Source organism: Dermatophagoides pteronyssinus, unplaced genomic scaffold (assembly GCF_027571235.1).
Source record: "Dermatophagoides pteronyssinus isolate colony J.1.1.1.1 unplaced genomic scaffold, Derpt_VIB-CSIC_2022.12 sq0003, whole genome shotgun sequence".
NCBI lineage: Eukaryota > Metazoa > Arthropoda > Arachnida > Sarcoptiformes > Pyroglyphidae > Dermatophagoides > Dermatophagoides pteronyssinus.
The window spans coordinates 670,999-688,199 of record NW_027461527.1 but is presented as its reverse complement, the minus strand read 5'-3'; the positions used below and the strand labels follow the sequence as shown (position 1 = coordinate 688,199).

At 27.6% G+C, this 17,201-nt stretch overlaps 5 protein-coding genes across 13 annotated transcripts; 2 read left to right on the top strand and 3 right to left on the bottom strand.

The window, feature by feature from the left end:
• Positions 1-1,390, bottom strand: LOC113791388 (estradiol 17-beta-dehydrogenase 2-like). Its single transcript, XM_027341157.2, has 2 exons — positions 786-1,390; positions 1-721 (listed from the first exon to the last, which is right to left on the bottom strand). The coding sequence occupies exons 1-2, from the start codon at positions 1,384-1,386 to the stop codon at positions 252-254; spliced, it is 1,071 nt and encodes a 356-aa protein (XP_027196958.2). The 5' UTR covers positions 1,387-1,390; the 3' UTR covers positions 1-251.
• LOC113791284 (stearoyl-CoA desaturase 5-like) lies at positions 78-9,304 on the top strand. 3 transcript variants are annotated; one of them, XM_075825133.1, is made up of 4 exons: positions 78-198; positions 7,672-8,016; positions 8,113-8,682; positions 8,743-9,304. In XM_075825133.1, the coding sequence occupies exons 2-4, from the start codon at positions 7,752-7,754 to the stop codon at positions 8,955-8,957; spliced, it is 1,050 nt and encodes a 349-aa protein (XP_075681248.1). In that variant the 5' UTR covers positions 78-198; positions 7,672-7,751; the 3' UTR covers positions 8,958-9,304. The 3 variants fall into 3 exon arrangements, with proteins under 3 accessions (XP_075681248.1, XP_075681247.1, XP_027196846.2); XM_075825132.1 differs by lacking the exon at positions 78-198 and adding an exon at positions 6,501-6,980; XM_027341045.2 differs by lacking the exon at positions 78-198 and having other exon boundaries at positions 7,601-8,016.
• On the bottom strand, positions 1,418-2,996 carry LOC113791285 (retinol dehydrogenase 16-like). The gene is made up of 2 exons (XM_027341046.2): positions 2,346-2,996; positions 1,418-2,249 (listed from the first exon to the last, which is right to left on the bottom strand). Exons 1-2 carry the CDS (start codon positions 2,944-2,946, stop codon positions 1,756-1,758), a joined length of 1,095 nt encoding a protein of 364 aa, XP_027196847.2. The 5' UTR covers positions 2,947-2,996; the 3' UTR covers positions 1,418-1,755.
• On the bottom strand, positions 3,189-5,539 carry LOC113791286 (retinol dehydrogenase 7-like). Its single transcript, XM_027341047.2, has 2 exons — positions 4,120-5,539; positions 3,189-4,031 (listed from the first exon to the last, which is right to left on the bottom strand). The coding sequence occupies exons 1-2, from the start codon at positions 4,712-4,714 to the stop codon at positions 3,559-3,561; spliced, it is 1,068 nt and encodes a 355-aa protein (XP_027196848.1). The 5' UTR covers positions 4,715-5,539; the 3' UTR covers positions 3,189-3,558.
• A 1,574-nt stretch (positions 9,305-10,878) lies between the features above and the next one.
• LOC113791283 (uncharacterized) lies at positions 10,879-17,159 on the top strand. 7 transcript variants are annotated; one of them, XM_075825127.1, is made up of 4 exons: positions 11,481-11,670; positions 11,748-11,865; positions 15,183-16,206; positions 16,276-17,159. In XM_075825127.1, the coding sequence occupies exons 3-4, from the start codon at positions 15,311-15,313 to the stop codon at positions 16,958-16,960; spliced, it is 1,581 nt and encodes a 526-aa protein (XP_075681242.1). In that variant the 5' UTR covers positions 11,481-11,670; positions 11,748-11,865; positions 15,183-15,310; the 3' UTR covers positions 16,961-17,159. The 7 variants fall into 7 exon arrangements, with proteins under 7 accessions (XP_075681243.1, XP_075681242.1, XP_027196842.2 ...); XM_075825128.1 differs by lacking the exons at positions 11,481-11,670; positions 11,748-11,865 and adding an exon at positions 10,879-10,971; XM_027341041.2 differs by lacking the exons at positions 11,481-11,670; positions 11,748-11,865 and adding an exon at positions 12,196-12,353.
• Positions 17,160-17,201: the final 42 nt, after the last annotated feature.

Here is a 17,201-nt window from a genome sequence, read left to right as displayed (position 1 = left end):
TTATTGATCATTGTCTAAATCGGTGAATTCTTTATTCTTTTATACACATTCGATTCGCGAATATTCAAATTAGAGCATTATATCACACCTCCTTTTTTTTGAACAAACCACGTGTCTGTCCTAATCATAATTCTGCTTGTTTTGTATTTTTGTGTTTGAAGTAAAAGAATTTTTATTATTTTTTTCACAAGAATTCCGGTGAGTAGAATTTTGTTTTTTTAATGATACAATTTAAATTCAAAATAAAAATCCTATTTCTTAATCCATAATAACCTATTCATTTTGCCAATGTATTTGATGTAATAATCGATAATTATTTCGGGTAAATGTGATGTTGCCCAGAATATAATTACTTCATAATAACTACAACAACGATAATATAATTTTGGATTTTCATTTACAATGGCCATAATCATTGTATCGATAACCGTTTCGTAATCATTTTTTATAATCCATTTAGTCATTGAATTTGATTTATTGAGAAAACGCATATATTTTTCACCATAATTTTGTTGTATATCTTCAGATGTTTCGTTGAAGATTTTTTGTCGCATACGATCGATTGATTCATGATTGATAATTTCAGTTCGATAGAATGACGGTTCCATTGTGATTACTTTGATTTTTGACCAACCCATTTCACGACGTATAGCATCGGAAAAAACACGAACACTATGTTTAGCCATACTGTAATGTGATACTAATGGTGCTGTGATTCGTGCTTTTGGAAATCAAAAATTTAAATTACCAACAAATTAAAAAAAAGAAGAATAATTAAAACTCACCAGCTAGACTAGCTACATTGATGATTCGACCATTTGATTTGCGTAATAATGGCATACAATATTTTGTTACACGAACTAAACCAAAAACGTTAACATCGAATACTTTTTGATAAACATCAACATCATTGCCCCAATCAAATGGTACGGATATACCGATACCAGCATTGTTGACTAAAGCCCATAATGGTTTATTCGATTGTTTAATCTGTTCGATAACCATTTTTACTTCATCCGGTTTTGTTACATCCATTCGTATTGTTTTCAAACGATTCGAACATTTTTGTTGTAATTGTTTGGTACCATCACCATCAGGAAATAAAACACCAGCATAAACATAAAAACCGATTTGATCTAATCGATAGGCTAATCGATTACCAAATCCAGTATCACAACCAGTAATCAATACAATTTTACCCGATGGATCAATTGTTTCTTGATTAAACATTTCGAATAGATAATATGCTATTGTCCATGATATTATGGATATGCCGACTAAAATGCAAAAATAATTGAACCAAATTGGATTCCAAATAAACCATATTATATGTAATGGAAAAAATGTTACAAAAAAATAATGAAAAATATTATCAAATTTAATCATTTCTATTCGATGTTAACAACAACAACAACAATTTGATATAAAGTTTTGTTGAACTTTATTGACAAAGAAAAATTTTTTTTTCCAAAATTAATATCTTTGTGTTACAAAATGAAAGACAACTTTGAATGTTTTTTAACTTTTACAATAAGGAAAAAATGCGTTATTTTTTCTTTGTTGAAAAAAAAGAGCTAGGATAATCAAGTTATTTCGATTTATACGAATCAATAATTTTCCTTGTTTCTTTTATGACAAAAACAACATGAGAAAATTTATTAAGAGAAACAATATTTTCATATACAATCATTTGTTGATTTTATCTTCATTTGAAAAAAATAAGCAAAACAAAAGTAAAAGATAATTTGATTGAATTTAATCTAATTTTTTATCCTGATATGGTCCTGATTTTGCTTGACGTAATAATCGACGTGTATTTCTATTCAAAAGCATATCGACAAGAATTTCTGGTAAATGACTTGTACCCCATAATGTAAACAATTCATGATATGAACAACAACGATAATATGGTTTTGGATGTTCAAGAACAATACCGGCAATAATTGAATCGACTACATCATCGATTCGATCTTTTGTCATTCGTTCTATTTGTTTAGTTACTGATTTTAAATATTCAAGATGATTTTCACCATATGCTTCACGTATATCTTCAGGTGTTTCATTAAAAATTTCACGTCGTTTTCGATCAATCATTTCATAATTAACAATTTCTGTACGATAAAATGATGGTTCCATTGTAATTACTTTAATATTGGTACCGACTAATTCACGACGTAAACAATCAGAATATACACGTACACTATGTTTTGCCATACAATAATGTGATATGTTTGCAGCTTGTACACGACCTAAATGTTTATTATTATGAATGAGAAATTGGTGTAAAAATCACATTTTGAATATTTATTTGAAAAATTAAAAACTTAAATTGAAATAACACTTACCAGCTAGACTAGCTACATTGATGATTCGACCATTCGATTTACGTAATAATGGCATACAATATTTTGTTACACGTACCACACCGAAAACGTTGACATCGAATACTTTTTGATAAACATCAACATCATTGCCCCAATCAAATGGTGCAGAATAACCAACACCAGCATTATTGACTATTGCCCATAATGGCATACCTGATTGTTTAATCTGTTCGACAACATTTTTCACTTCATCCGGTTTTGTTACATCCATTCGTAATATTCGCAAACGATTCGAACATTTTGATTGTAGTTTTTTAGCACCATCACCATCAGGAAATAAAACACCGGCATAAACATGATAACCTAATTGATCTAATCGATATGCTGTACGATTACCGAATCCAGTATCACAACCAGTAATCAATACAATTTTACCCGATGGATCAATTGTTTCTTGATTAAACATTTCGAAAAAATAATATGCCAATGTCCATGCTATGATCGATAGAATACATAAAACGCAAAAATGATTGAACCAAATTGGATTCCAAATATACCATATTAGATATAGACAAATTAATGATGATACAAAATATCGAAATATTTGATTTACTATTGACATTTTTGTTGCAAATAATATGATTGTTTATAACAACAGAAAGAAAATGCAAAAGAAAAAAAAAATTGTATTTCATTTGACAGTTAAACGTTTCCGATATTTTTATACGATTTTTTTTTTCTATGTATGAAAATATTTCCCTTTACATCATTTTTTTCATTCAAGAAAAAAAATGTTAATTTTCATTAGTTTTTTTCCGATTAAATTCATATCAATCAAATTGTACCCAAATTGTCTATTTTTTTCATCATCATCACCATAAATTATCATTTGATTTTTTATCTTTTTATATATAGGGTTCATTTGAACTTGATTCAAGTACAGAAAAAAAAGGAGAAAATAATCTTACTATTATTACCAAATATAGTTTTCTTTGTTTGTTGTCGTTAATCATTTTTTTCTTTCCAATGAATTTGATAAATGTTTTTGGGTGGAATTTTTTCTTTCTTTTTCTTTTTTTTTCTGAATAGAAAATGAGTCAATTTTGTAAATGTAATGGTTATCTTATCTTACAAATAATTTTGTCAAATATTTGCGGTTGCATACATTTAAACGATATCAAATCCTTTTCTTTTTCTAGCCAAATAGATATAGAATCATATTTCATTTTTTTATTTATTTTGAATGTAAATATTTTCGATATAATCGATTATTATAAACATTTGTAAATGTATCCAATAAAATTTCAGGTAAATGTGATGAACCCCAAATTGTAAATAATTCAATAATTGTACAACAACGATAATAAATTTTTGGATGTTTACGTATAATACCATTGATCATTGAATCGATAACCAGATCAATATTATCATGTGTTATATTCATTATCAATTGATTACTTGCTTCTAAACATTTTAGATATCTTTTTCCATATGATTGTTGAATATCTAAAGGTGTTTCATCAAAAATTTTTTTACGTTGTTTATCGATTTGTTCGAAATCAACAATTCTTGTACGAAAAAATGATGGTTCAATAGTGATTACTTTGATACCGGTTCCAATTAATTCACGTCGTAATACATCGGAAAATACACGTACATTATGTTTGGTCATACAATAATGTCCCATCCATTGTGCGGGCATACGACCTATTGATGAAAATTTCAAAAAAAGAAAATGAAAAATTTATTATCTATTTTCTATAAATACAAATTATATTGAAAATATTAAACATACCAGCTGCACTAGCCACATTTATAATTCGACCTTTGGATTGACGAAGTAATGTGATAAAATTTTTTGTTACACGAACTACACCGAAAACATTTACATCAAATATTTTCTGATAAACATCAATATCTTTACCCCAATCAAATGGTACCGATATTGCAATACCAGCATTATTGACTAAAGCCCATAATGGTTTGCCCGATTGTTTGATCTGTTCGACAATATTTTCCACTTCTTTCGATTTCGTAACATCCATTTTGATTATTTTCAAACGTTTTGAACATTTTTGTTGTATTTGTCGTACGCCATCACTATCGATGTTTAAAACACCAGCATAAATATCGAATCCTAAACGATCCAATTTTTGTGCTAACAGATTACCAAAACCAGTATCACAACCGGTTATTAATACAATTTTATTCTTTGGATCAATTTGATCTTGTTCGAATAAATCATAAAGATAATAACCAATTGTCCATGATATAATCAATAGAAAACATAGTATTAGAAATTGATTTAACCAAAATGCATTTATTTGATTATATAGGAGATATATTCCAATGAATGATGGTATCACATATTTTAATAATCGAAGAAACATTTTTTTTTTTTTTTTTTTGATTAAAGGTTTCGTTTCGAAATGAATTTATCACTCAGGCACATACACAGTTTCATTTATCAATGATCAAAATGAAAAATTGAAATATCAAAAATTTTTATCATCAAATCGTTGAATGAATAAAAAAAATCATCAACATTTTAACCATCTTTTTATATTCGGCGATTTTATCCATTTCAATATAAGATTGACTTTTTTTTCTCACTTTTTTCATGGAGATTCTTTTTCCTATAGATGTATGTTGCTTTTTGTTGTTGTATTGAAACTCTTTTTTTTTCGCTGTGTTCAAGAAAATTGATGTAAGTCTTTTGCTGTATGAACAAATGAAAAACTCTCTGCTAAGCTGATTTTGATTATGGAATGTGGTTGGAAAGAGCGATAATAAATGATCATTATTATTGTTGTTGACCATAACGCAATTTGATAATAATCAACTACATGATGATTATGATGATGATGGCGGTGGTGATTGTAATAAGAAAATACAAATCGTTTTTTTTTCTTTCTTTGTTCATCTTGATTCTAATTTTAGTTCCGACACACACACACACACACACACACAAACAAACAATCAACCAACCATTGAAACACAAATAGACAGTATCAAAAATAAAAAATTTCTCTTCAAATGTTGATGATTCAAATAGAAAACATCTATTGATGATGATCATATATGAATTGTTTCGAATGATGATAATGGTTCGATAGAAAACGATTTCGAATGTTTCCAGTTGTGTATGGTCTATGTGAATGGATCCTTTTCCGTTCTTGATTCATTCGAATTCGAATTGTCTCGGATGATTTTTTTTTGTTTTGTTTTGTTTTGAAAAATGAAACATCAATCATTTTCAATTGTTTTTTCCCTTTCTATAGTTGTCTATTTATTTTCTAAAAATATAATAATTTTTTTAAAATCTGTTTGTTTCGATTTTGTTTCAAAAAAATAAACAAATATTCCCATTTCATTTTATTATTATTTCAAATTCAACTGGATTCAAACAATCAATGTGTACACACAACAAAAGACGATTAGTATTTGAATGTATCCTATTTTTTTTCTCACCTTAGTCGTTGTTTACCTTTATTTCCATCATCATCATCATCAGCAACAACCAAACAAACCAAACATCAATCATTCAAATTTTGAATTGAATATGAAAATATTTTTTTTTCTCGAAAAAATAATGTTGAAAATTTTTGTATCTAAAAATACAAATATTGATATAACATCAACATCGGTGAACAACTTTTTTTTTTTGAACAACCATAATCTTATCGAATGTGGATTTTGAATCCTAAGTTGTTTTACTTGGAAGATATTAGTCGGTTGATGTCGGTGATGATAAGAAATCATTTTTTTTGTCAGCTAAGCAAAACTCTTTCGATTTGTAATGAAAATACCCAATATTCTTATTTTTCATATCAATGATAATAAGTTATTGATACATTTGATCAGCATCGGATTACAAATCAAAAATTATGATAAATACCAAGGTTACCATTTTGCTTATAATTCAAATAACGCGTCGATATAAATGTATAACTGCAAACAAGATGAACGCCATCTATATTCAATCAAAAAAGAATCAGATTTTTCAAAAATATTTTTATTTTTTTTTGTTCTTGGCCAGCCATGTTTTTTACCATTGATTTCTTTCATCAACATTCATCTCCAATGATAAAATACTATGTATTTTAATTTTTTTTTGTGTTTATTTTCGAAAGTTGATACAGAACACGTATGCTATACGCTTGCACTCAAATATATACACAGGTATTATATAGATCCCGGTTGGAAAAAAAACAGCATGCAAAAAAAGATCCACATTCATCACTATATATAGACATGATGTGCGTGTGTGTGTGTGTGTATAAGTGCATTGATTCTCGGGTTGTCAAAAAGGAAAAACAAAAATCCATTCTTTTTCATTGATTTATAGACAAGAAAAAAGAAGCATGCATGTTTTTAATAAAAAAAAATTTGTTCCGTTTAACATTGACATTGACGCCGACATAGTGGCCGTATTCGTATTCACACCATCATATAAAACATTCATTTAGATTGAATTAATATAGGAAAAAAGAGTTTAATCATCATTTTCATCTCATAAAAAAAAATCTCATTCCTTATCCTTGTGTTGCACCGTGTGCTTGTGTGTATGTGTATGTTGAACCTGTTTTTTCCCGATCAAAAAATTATCATTTTTTTTTCCATATATTTTATCAATTAATAAAATAATTAGTGGTGGTAAGTGTATCATCGATTGTTCTGATTTGATTTGATTTTATTATCATTCGTTTTTTTTCAAATTCAAAACGAAATCATTCTTTTCTTATGAAACAAAAAAAACTGATTTATTCAGAAAAAAAATCAAACCTGAAACATGATACTGTTATGTGAATTCGTATTTGCCACTTGAATTTTTTTTCTTTCATTTCTTTAATACATTTCGATTTTTTCAAATCGTCATTGAATGAATTTGATGAATTGTACATTTTTGCTTTATCAAACCCTCCACCATATCCGATCAATCGACAATAATGAGAACAAAAAAAACTTTTACTTTTTTTTAAAGACTTTTCTATTGTTGGTAATGGTGTGTATTTAACGGTTAATTTGTTGTAGAAGTTGTTTTTGTGTGATACAAATCATTCGATTTATTCGAATTATTTTTTTTTCATTTGTTCATTCAATTGAATGGAAATTTAATCAAATCAGTTAATCATTTTTTTTTTGCTTTGCCAAAATGGCAAATTTAAAATTTGTACGCGCTGATACTTAATATCTTCTAATTACATTTGATTTTAACCTTTGTTTTTTTTTGTATATTCATAACCATATAAATATTGGTGATATGTAATAATTTTTAATTTCTAATTTTTTTTTCGTTTTTCTTTATTTCGTTTCATTCACACATCTCATATTTCCATTTTTTTAGTTTTAGTTTTTTTTTTTAAAATTATAATTTGAATTTAGGTTTGAAAATTTGTTTGAAAAGTTTTTGAAATTTGAAAAAAAATGCCACCAAATTCATCAATTAATGTTCCAAAAAATGGTGTTATCAAACGTAATATCAATGATAATACTATTGTTGATGATAATGATGATCCAAAACAAATTGTAAGCCGTGATTATTTACGTGTTCGTTCGGAAAAAGATGATTGGAATTGTTTTGAACATATTATCTGGATGAATGTTTTCTGGTTTACATTATTGCATTCATTATCAATTTATGGAGCCTATCTATTGTTTGTTGATGCAAAATTTTACACCATTTTGTTTGGTAAATATTTTCTTTAAAAAAAATTATATTTCCCATATAAAATGATTTATTTATTCATTTATTTTATTTTATTCAAATTTTGATTAATATTTGTAGCACTTTTTACCTATAATGTTTCATTGTTCGGTATTACGGCCGGTGTACATCGTTTATGGTCACATCGTGCATATAAAGCAAGATTTCCATTACGATTATTACTTGCATTCTGTAATTCGATGGCCTATCAGAATTCAATATTTGAATGGGCTAGAGATCATCGTGTACATCATAAATATTCGGAAACAAATGCCGATCCAGTTAATATTGAACGTGGTTTCTTTTTTGCACATATTGGCTGGCTTTTATGTCGAAAACATCCGGATGTTAAAAAATTCGGTTTACGTTTAGATCTCAGTGATCTTAAATCAGATCCAGTTGTTTATTATCAGCATAAATATTATGTACCATCAGTAATTTTGATGTGTTTCCTATTACCAACAATTATTCCATGGTATTATTGGGGTGAAAATTTTTGGACAGCATTTTTTGTCTGTGCTATTCTTCGTTATATATTGGCATTACAATCTACTTGGCTTGTTAATTCAGCTGCACATATGTTTGGCAATCGACCATATGATATTAATATTGCACCGGCTGAAAATAAGGCAGTTTCATTTTTGACTTTAGGTATTTTGTTTTTTTCTATTCTGTTGTTTTTCTGAATAATTAATTTCGATAAATCTATAGGTGAAGGATATCATAATTATCATCATGTATTTCCATGGGATTATTCTACATCCGAATGGGGATGGAATATTAATCTAACAACATTTATTTTGGATCAATTTTCACGTATTGGTTGGGCATATGATCGTCGTTTTGCAACTAAAGAAATGATACGATCAAGAAAAAGTCGTACCGGAAACACACAACATTACGAAGCTCAAGAACTTGGCTATTAGAGAAAAAAAAACAACTTTTCCATTTTATTACATTTTTTTCATTTTTCATTTGCATGAATCATTGTGTTTTTCGCATTAAACAATTTATTTTTTCTTGGAAAATGAAAGAAAAACACAGAATACCTTACAGAATATAACTAATTAGTAATTGAATATCTAATATGCGAAATTACAAATTAGAGATTAATCAAACAAAGATTCGATAATATGTTTGTATTTTTATATAATTTTTTTTCTCTCTTATTTGGTAATGGCAAAAACATTCAAACATTTTTTTACACAAAATCATTGTTATAATCTTTTAATCAAATTATATGATTGATTAAAACGAGAATTTGGTGTTAGAATTTTTTTTTCTTTTTTGATTATAAAAATGTTAGAAAAAATAAATTTTATCTTCTAAATTTTCGGTGTTAATTCTGATTGTTAATCTGGATGAACGATTCGATGAAATCCACCGATATCGATTTAATCGATAATCTGAATCATGATGATGATGATGAAATTGAAATTGCACGAAATGAACCAACATCATCTACAATCGATCCACTTGTTTATAGTGATTTTGGTGATTATAAATTCTTTTATCATCATACAGATGTCAGTATATCTCCGTCATCATCGGATATACAGACACCGAAAATCAATAATGATGACGAAAATATGAATCGATGGCGACGACAACAACAACAACAACAACAATCACCATATACACCGAAAAAACCTGTTATTAAAATAAAAAATCAAATCAAAACGACAACTACATCATCATCATCAATGGCAATTAATAAATTTCCATTAATTGATAACCATGATGATGATAATGATGATGAAATACATAAATCGAAAATTATGTTTAAAACAAAAATACGATATAGTCGTTTGGATGGAAAGGTTGTTTATCTTAATGATGATGATGATAATAATAATGAAATATTCAACGATATTTCACCAATTTTATCACCATCACCATCATCATCATCATTGAAAAATGATGACATCGATCATCAATTATCCAAACATATTCTTGATGATTATAATTTTCCATCAAAATCAATAGATTCTATTAATGATAATGATTCTGAAATTTTTCTATCACATGATCAACAACAACAAACTTTATTCATTTTGTCATCATCATCATCATCATCATCATTGGTTGACAGCATCGAAAACGACCATGATAATAATTATAATTATGATGATGATGATGATGATGACAGTATTGGTTTATCAAAAAGTTTTAGCTCATTAAACGATTATCTTCAGAATTTGTTGACAAAGCAAAAGAAGAAAAATCAACAACAACCAAACGACAACGATGATGATGATGATTGAAATAATAATAACGATGTGAAAACAAAAATGTGAAATGGGGGGATATAAAATTGAATAATAATTTTTAAAACGAAAAAAAAACTTTTAATCGTTGAAGTAAATTAATTTTATTTAAAAAAAAAAATCTTTTTTTGCACTCATCACATGGCTGATGTGTTTGTTGTTGTTGTTGCTGTTATTTGAATCTAAATCCTCATAATCAGATGATAATCAGTGGCGGTTTATGTTTTGTAAATTTCAATGTAGAATTTACAAATCGGAAATGAGTAATCCATGAACAAACAAAACACTAATTAAATCAAACAACAAAAAAAACAACAAAAATTAAGACCGGGATAATACGTTTCCGAAATTATTATTTTTCAGGGTCAACTTTATATAATCATCGTTGTTGTTGTTGTTGTTTTCTCGTTTTTACAAAATTCTTGTTTTTCGTCTTTTTTCCATTCATAATACCAATCGGATAATTTATTTTCTGAAAAAATGATTCAAATTTGAGAAAATTCATTGCGATTGCGCATTTCGAATGATCGAATTTCTTTTTTCCGAAATACAAATGTTTTTTGTTGTTGTTGTTTTACAAGAAGAGAGAAGAGAAATTTTTTTTTTCTGTTCACTTTTAATTTACAAACAGAGATTTTTTGTAAATAAGTAACGGTAATCTGTAAATCAAAAGGTAATCCTAAAACTCTATATTCGGGTTTAAAAAAAATATGTTACTTTCTCTCTCTCTTTCTCTCGCTCTCTTTCATATTCTTTCTAATTTTGGTTGCAATCATCATCATCATTATGGTTTTTTTTTGTCGGATCCTTTCTCCTTTCATAATACTTTCTCACTTTTCATCTCTACAATTGCCAATTTTCATTTATGTTTTGCTTGTATAATAATTGTTGAAATAAATGCTGCACCAAACAGCCAAAACACACACAATACAAATGGCGTGACTTTTAAATTGTTTTTTTTTTTATTTTTGTATTCTGTTCATCTGTTATGTCTCTATTTTGTTTCCAATTTTTTTTTACTGTAATATTTACAACGCCGACGCCAAACAAATTTTTTTTTTGTAGTCGGTTATATTACCAAACATTGCAATATTCACATGTTTCTCTCTGTGTTTCTGTTGTATGTATGTTTGATTTTCAATCGGGTTGGGTTTTTTTTGTCATTGGATCACTCTATATGATCACTGGATTTTCACAAATATCCCGAAAAACATTCACAATTTTTATACTGTTGTTTAGTCAATTGAAAAACTGGATAATTTCTTTGCTTCTTCCTTTTTCTCATTCTCTTTTTATTCATCTCTTTTGCTTTCAACCATTCACCAAACGAATATTTTGGCTGACATTTTTTTCGTTTACGGTTTGTGTGTCTGTGAGTTTTTTTTTTGTTTGTTTGTTTGTTTCTCTCACTCTTTTTTTTCTCCTTCTTCTTCTTCTTCGGACAAACAGCCGGTTATTTGGATTTCCTTGTTTTTTATTTGTCCCTTGTTTTTCCCGATCATCATCATCATCGGCATGCATCAATATTCATAAATCGACCGACCAATCTACAATGACCATTCCCCTAGTAACATATATTTGATTTTTTGTTTGTTTGTTTGTTGTTGTTTAATTCTAGATTTATTTTATTTTTTGTTGTTGTTGTTGTTGTTCTGAATTCATGTAATTAGAATTTTAAATTTTTTTTTTCTTTAAATTTCACTCCATTACCAGTTTGTGATCAACGATAAACACAAATCAATCAAGTTTTTATCATTAACAATTCAATTTGCATAACTTTTTAAAAAAAAAAAAATCAAATTCATTATTAGTTTTCTTTCCAATTCGAAATTCAATTAGTTTTTTTTTCTTTTCCAATTTATAAATTATATATTTCCAAACGAAATTCACACGAAAGAAATTTTTGCTGAATAATTCTTGTGAATTTTTACTCTATGTGTGTGTAAAAAAACGAAACGAAAAGTTCCAATAAATTAATCGAAAAAACATAATGTGATTATCATCTATTATCGTTACAAGGAAAAATATTAATCAATCAATTATTACACCTGCAAGGTATGTAAGATTAGATTTTTTCATTTTCATTTTGGAAAATTATTTCCTGTTTCTTTCTTTCTTTCATTCATTTTTTTTCACATCCAATTACCACCAATCATCATCATCGATGATCAATGAGCATTTCAGTTGAATTGAATTATTTGTTCAACAAGTTTATTTTGATTGATCTATCTCTCTGCATGTGTGTCTTCTAGGTTTATTGACCATGGTTGGTTGGCCAAGAAACAAGAAAAATCATTTTTTTTTTAAAGTAAATTAAAAAAAATCAAATTTCATTTGCCAGTAGAGCAAACAGTGTGATGATGATGATGATCGTCTCTTCAAATGAAGAGATTTACATCGCTTGTTGTTGATGATAATGTTTGTTTTTATTTACCCCCATTTAGTTGATTTTTTTTTATATTTCAATTTTAATAATGAAAGATAACTTGATTAACTGTTGCACACACACACAGCTCATTACCGTATCCTACACTACTATAAACTAGAATGATAATTTTCATCCGGAAATTATTTTCCTTCCCTGTTCCTTCGATGATGTTGATGATGATGATGATGATAATTTTGGACATTTTAAGAAAGTGTGTGTGTATGTTTAGCAATTTCATTTCCAAGAAACAACCGAGTGTTATTTTTTGCAAATGTTTAGGAAAAAAGAAATGATTTCTGATTTTAAAAATAAAATCTTTCCAAAATGTAATTGAGTATATTATCATCATAAATTGAAAATTCTTTTGGATAAAAAGAAATTGAAAAAATTCTCGTTTTCTTTTTGGAGGTAGGAGAGAGCTTTTTTCATTTTTTTTTTTAAACTGACAAATTTTGTTTTTTTCCTGTCTCTCTCTATAGATAACAAGATATCTGATTTACTCTGATTTCTTCAATCACACACACACACACCGAAGAATCATTGAGAATTAATTGATATTTTTGTTTTTGTTTTACATCGTATCTTTATTATTGAAAAACAAAATCAATTTCAAAATGAAAATGAAAGAAATCTTATTAATTTCTCCTGTGTAAAACAGATAACAAGGTTCTCTCTCTCTTTGCATCTTATCTTGAATTGCTGTTGATTTTTTTGAAATTCAAGTTTTTCTTTATCCAAATATTATTCCGTAGTCACGTGTTTGAGTGTGTGCAAGTCATTTTATTTCTAAAAAAAAACAAAATTCCGATATCAAAAAACAAATCAAATTAACGCTCATCAAAATTCTCGTTTTGCAAAATATGAAATCTTTTTGTTGTTGTTGTTGTTCGAATATTGATGTTTGTGTGAAAAAAAATATGACAGAACTCTCGCGTAAAGCGTGAGAGACCACGACATTTTTTTCTTTCGACAAATTCAATATCCCCGAAAATCAAATATATGTAAGTTATTAGGTCGATTTTTAAGAAATGAAAAATAGACAAAAAACATTTTTTTTGTTGTTGTTGAAAAGTCAAGTGAACAACACACAATATAGCACACATATTTCATTTGAAACTTTTCATTTGAAACAACAAAAAAAAATTATAACTGTTTTTGTTTCGTTGTTTGGTTTTTTTTAACAACTATCTACTCTGACACACACTGCTATTGTTGTTTTAATCATATCGAACCAGGCGATCGAAGAAATATTTTTGTTTTTTGTTTTCCAAATTTATGTGATTTACATATGATAATCATCAGCGACAACGAACAACCAACCAATACGACAACAATAAATTTTAACTAAAAAGAAAAATAACCAACCCCAAAATGAAAAAGGAGAGAGAGAAAGATGATAATTTTTATCTTCATGTTTCATATTGGTTCTTTATGTTTGTGTGTGTGTGTTTTCAATTAAATTCAAATGTCACTTGTTTGCTTGGATAATCATATATCAGAAAACAGCAACAACAACAACATTTGTATATGGAATTTCATTTATCATCTTGAAATTTCTTTTTCTGACAAATAAAATAAGTAGCTATTGTTTGTTTTTTTCATTTTTTCTTTTGAAATTTATGATTCAAATTCATCATTATCATCATTTATGGATATTGGCCAGCCAACAACCATCACAGTTTATTTTTTCACATTCTACTAATATCACATCACCATTTTTGTGTTGTTTGATTTTCTTGATTTTCGCTTTCGTTTTTTTTTGTTTGTTTCTTTAATTTTTCATTTGATTTTTTTTTTTGTTGTTGTGTTGTGTTGTTCATCATCACCATCATCTTGTTTGATTAAGATTTTTACTTGAATTTTCAAGAGCTTCAATTTTGTTTTTCTTTAGAACAAAAGCAAAAAAAAAACAAAATTCAACTTATTTGTCTTCCACTTGAACACAAAAAGGTAATAATTGATGATGAATAAAACTTTTCGACATTGTTTTTCATGATCATCATCATCAGTATCGATCAATTGTCTCTATTATCAATCGATTATTTCATCTTGATTGGATTGGATTGATTGATTGATTGATTGATTTAATTGTAAAGAAAGGGGTTTTTTTCTCTCTTCTATTCTGCTGCTGTTATATTTTGGTTGATAAAATGAAAAAATGTCTATTACGCTATGAAAGATGATGCCCTGGTGTAACAAATTGATTTCTGAAGAATGATGTTTGTTGTGTTGGTCTGGTAGTAGGAAATGTGTGTATTTAGTTTCAACGGCGTATATTTTTTATTATTATTATGGATGTTTGTTGTTGATTGATATGTATTGTGAGATGATTTGTATATTTCATACGATTTATGAATGAAAAAAATGATTTTGTTGTGTGTTTGTGTCTGTCAACCACCCCCATCCCATTATATTCGATATTGACAAATATTTTTTTTTCTCTTTCGTTTTTTTAGGTTTCATATTTGCGATCTGTCAAAAAAAAGGAAGAAAGTAAAGGGGTAGATCTTTGACGAACGAAAAAACAATAACCAATCGAATATTGTTGAGAAATAAAACACTCACACACACAAAATCAACAACTATGCCTATCATTCATTCTGGTGTTAAAATTCAATCGATCAATAATAATGTTATGAATTTGACGAATGGTGGTCATAATCATCACCATCATCATCATCATAATCATCATAATCGTCATCATCAACAGCAGCAGCAACAACAGCAACAAAAAAATTCTTCAAATTCAAATCGTTCACGAATGATGATGAGAAATATGATAATTCATGAACATGAACCAACTGTTTCGACAACATTATCATCATCATCAACAATGAATAATAATTGTAGTAATAATACTAATTCTCATCAACAATATCAAAATAATACGAATAATAATCATCATAATACTAATAATCATTCATCAAATGGACATCATCATCATCATCACCATAATAGTAATAGTCATCAACAAAATCACCATAATAATAATTCTGTAAGCCGTAATAACCGATCTGTACCATCATCATCATTATCATTAATAATGGCTATTAATCGTTTTAAAAATTCGGTAAAAAATATGAAAGAAACAGTATTGATACCGACACGTTTAAATGATTTGGCTACATCAACAATCGATAATGATAGTACGGCAGCTGATAATCATATTGATGATCATATGGCAAATGGTTATTCAGATTCTGATTCAGATAATAATTTATCAACAGTTGATAATCAAAATAATGGTTTTGTTGTTGGTGATGGTAATCATAATGATAAAAATCATCATTCCATATTACAACGTAGTCAAACATTGCCTAATGGTGTTGGTGGTAACAATAATCTGATCCTCATCAAACAACAACAACAACAACAGCAAACATCGATACCAATTGGACAGCAACAAAATCTTTATGAACAATTTAAATTGTTAGAGTTGATCGATAAAATCCTATCAACTGACACTATTTTGTCATATAAGTAAGTAATGTAAAAAAAATCGTTGTTCATTTTTTTCTTATAATTTAAATTTCCTCAAATATAATCTAGTAGCCGAAATTTTTCTTCATCGATACGATCAAATACAACAAATGGTGGCTATATTGATCATCATTATCAACAGGGATATGATAAAAATAACAATCCACGACGACGATTTATTATATCGAATTTAGATGAAAATGGTGTCAAATTATTGTCAAATGAAACTTCAGGCGATGAATCGATTATCATTAAAGATGAACCAACAACAATAACTATGGAAAATAATGATGGATCATCATCAATGATTGGAAATAAACCTACTCTTATTCGTCAGTCAACAACAACAGGAAACGATATTCATAATAATGATAATAAAAGTCGAAGTAATAGTCCCGATATTAGTAACGGTTCATGTAATGGCCAAATGAAAATCAATATGAATGATTCAAACAGTCAATATGGTACACCAATTATAACCGATTGTTCATTATTGAAAATCAAAGAAAAACTGGAATATCATTTAATTTGTTTGAAAAGTATATTGAATATGATGAGCGATGGAGCCGAATTAATAACACATACTTATTTGGAAGATATACAATCGGGTGAAGATCGTTTTGATCAATCATTACTTGGGGGTAATAATAACCAAAATGGTTCGAATATTAGTGGTGGCGGTGGTTTATCATCAATAATCGATGGACAATTAGATTCAATGATTACACCACGTCATTATTATACAAGTAATTAAACAATGCAATATTCGATCATGGTCACACATTGATTGATCAATCAATCAATCAATTCGATGGTCACAAAATATAATGATTATTCCTATTTAATTTGATGTCTGATTCATTCAAATGAAATAGATTTTAAACAAATTATGATGATGATATCTAATTAATTGTATTTTTCTTAAATTAAAATGAATGTTTGTCGAAATTTAATTTTAAAAAAATTGTATTGTTTTTGTCGAAAATATAAATTTC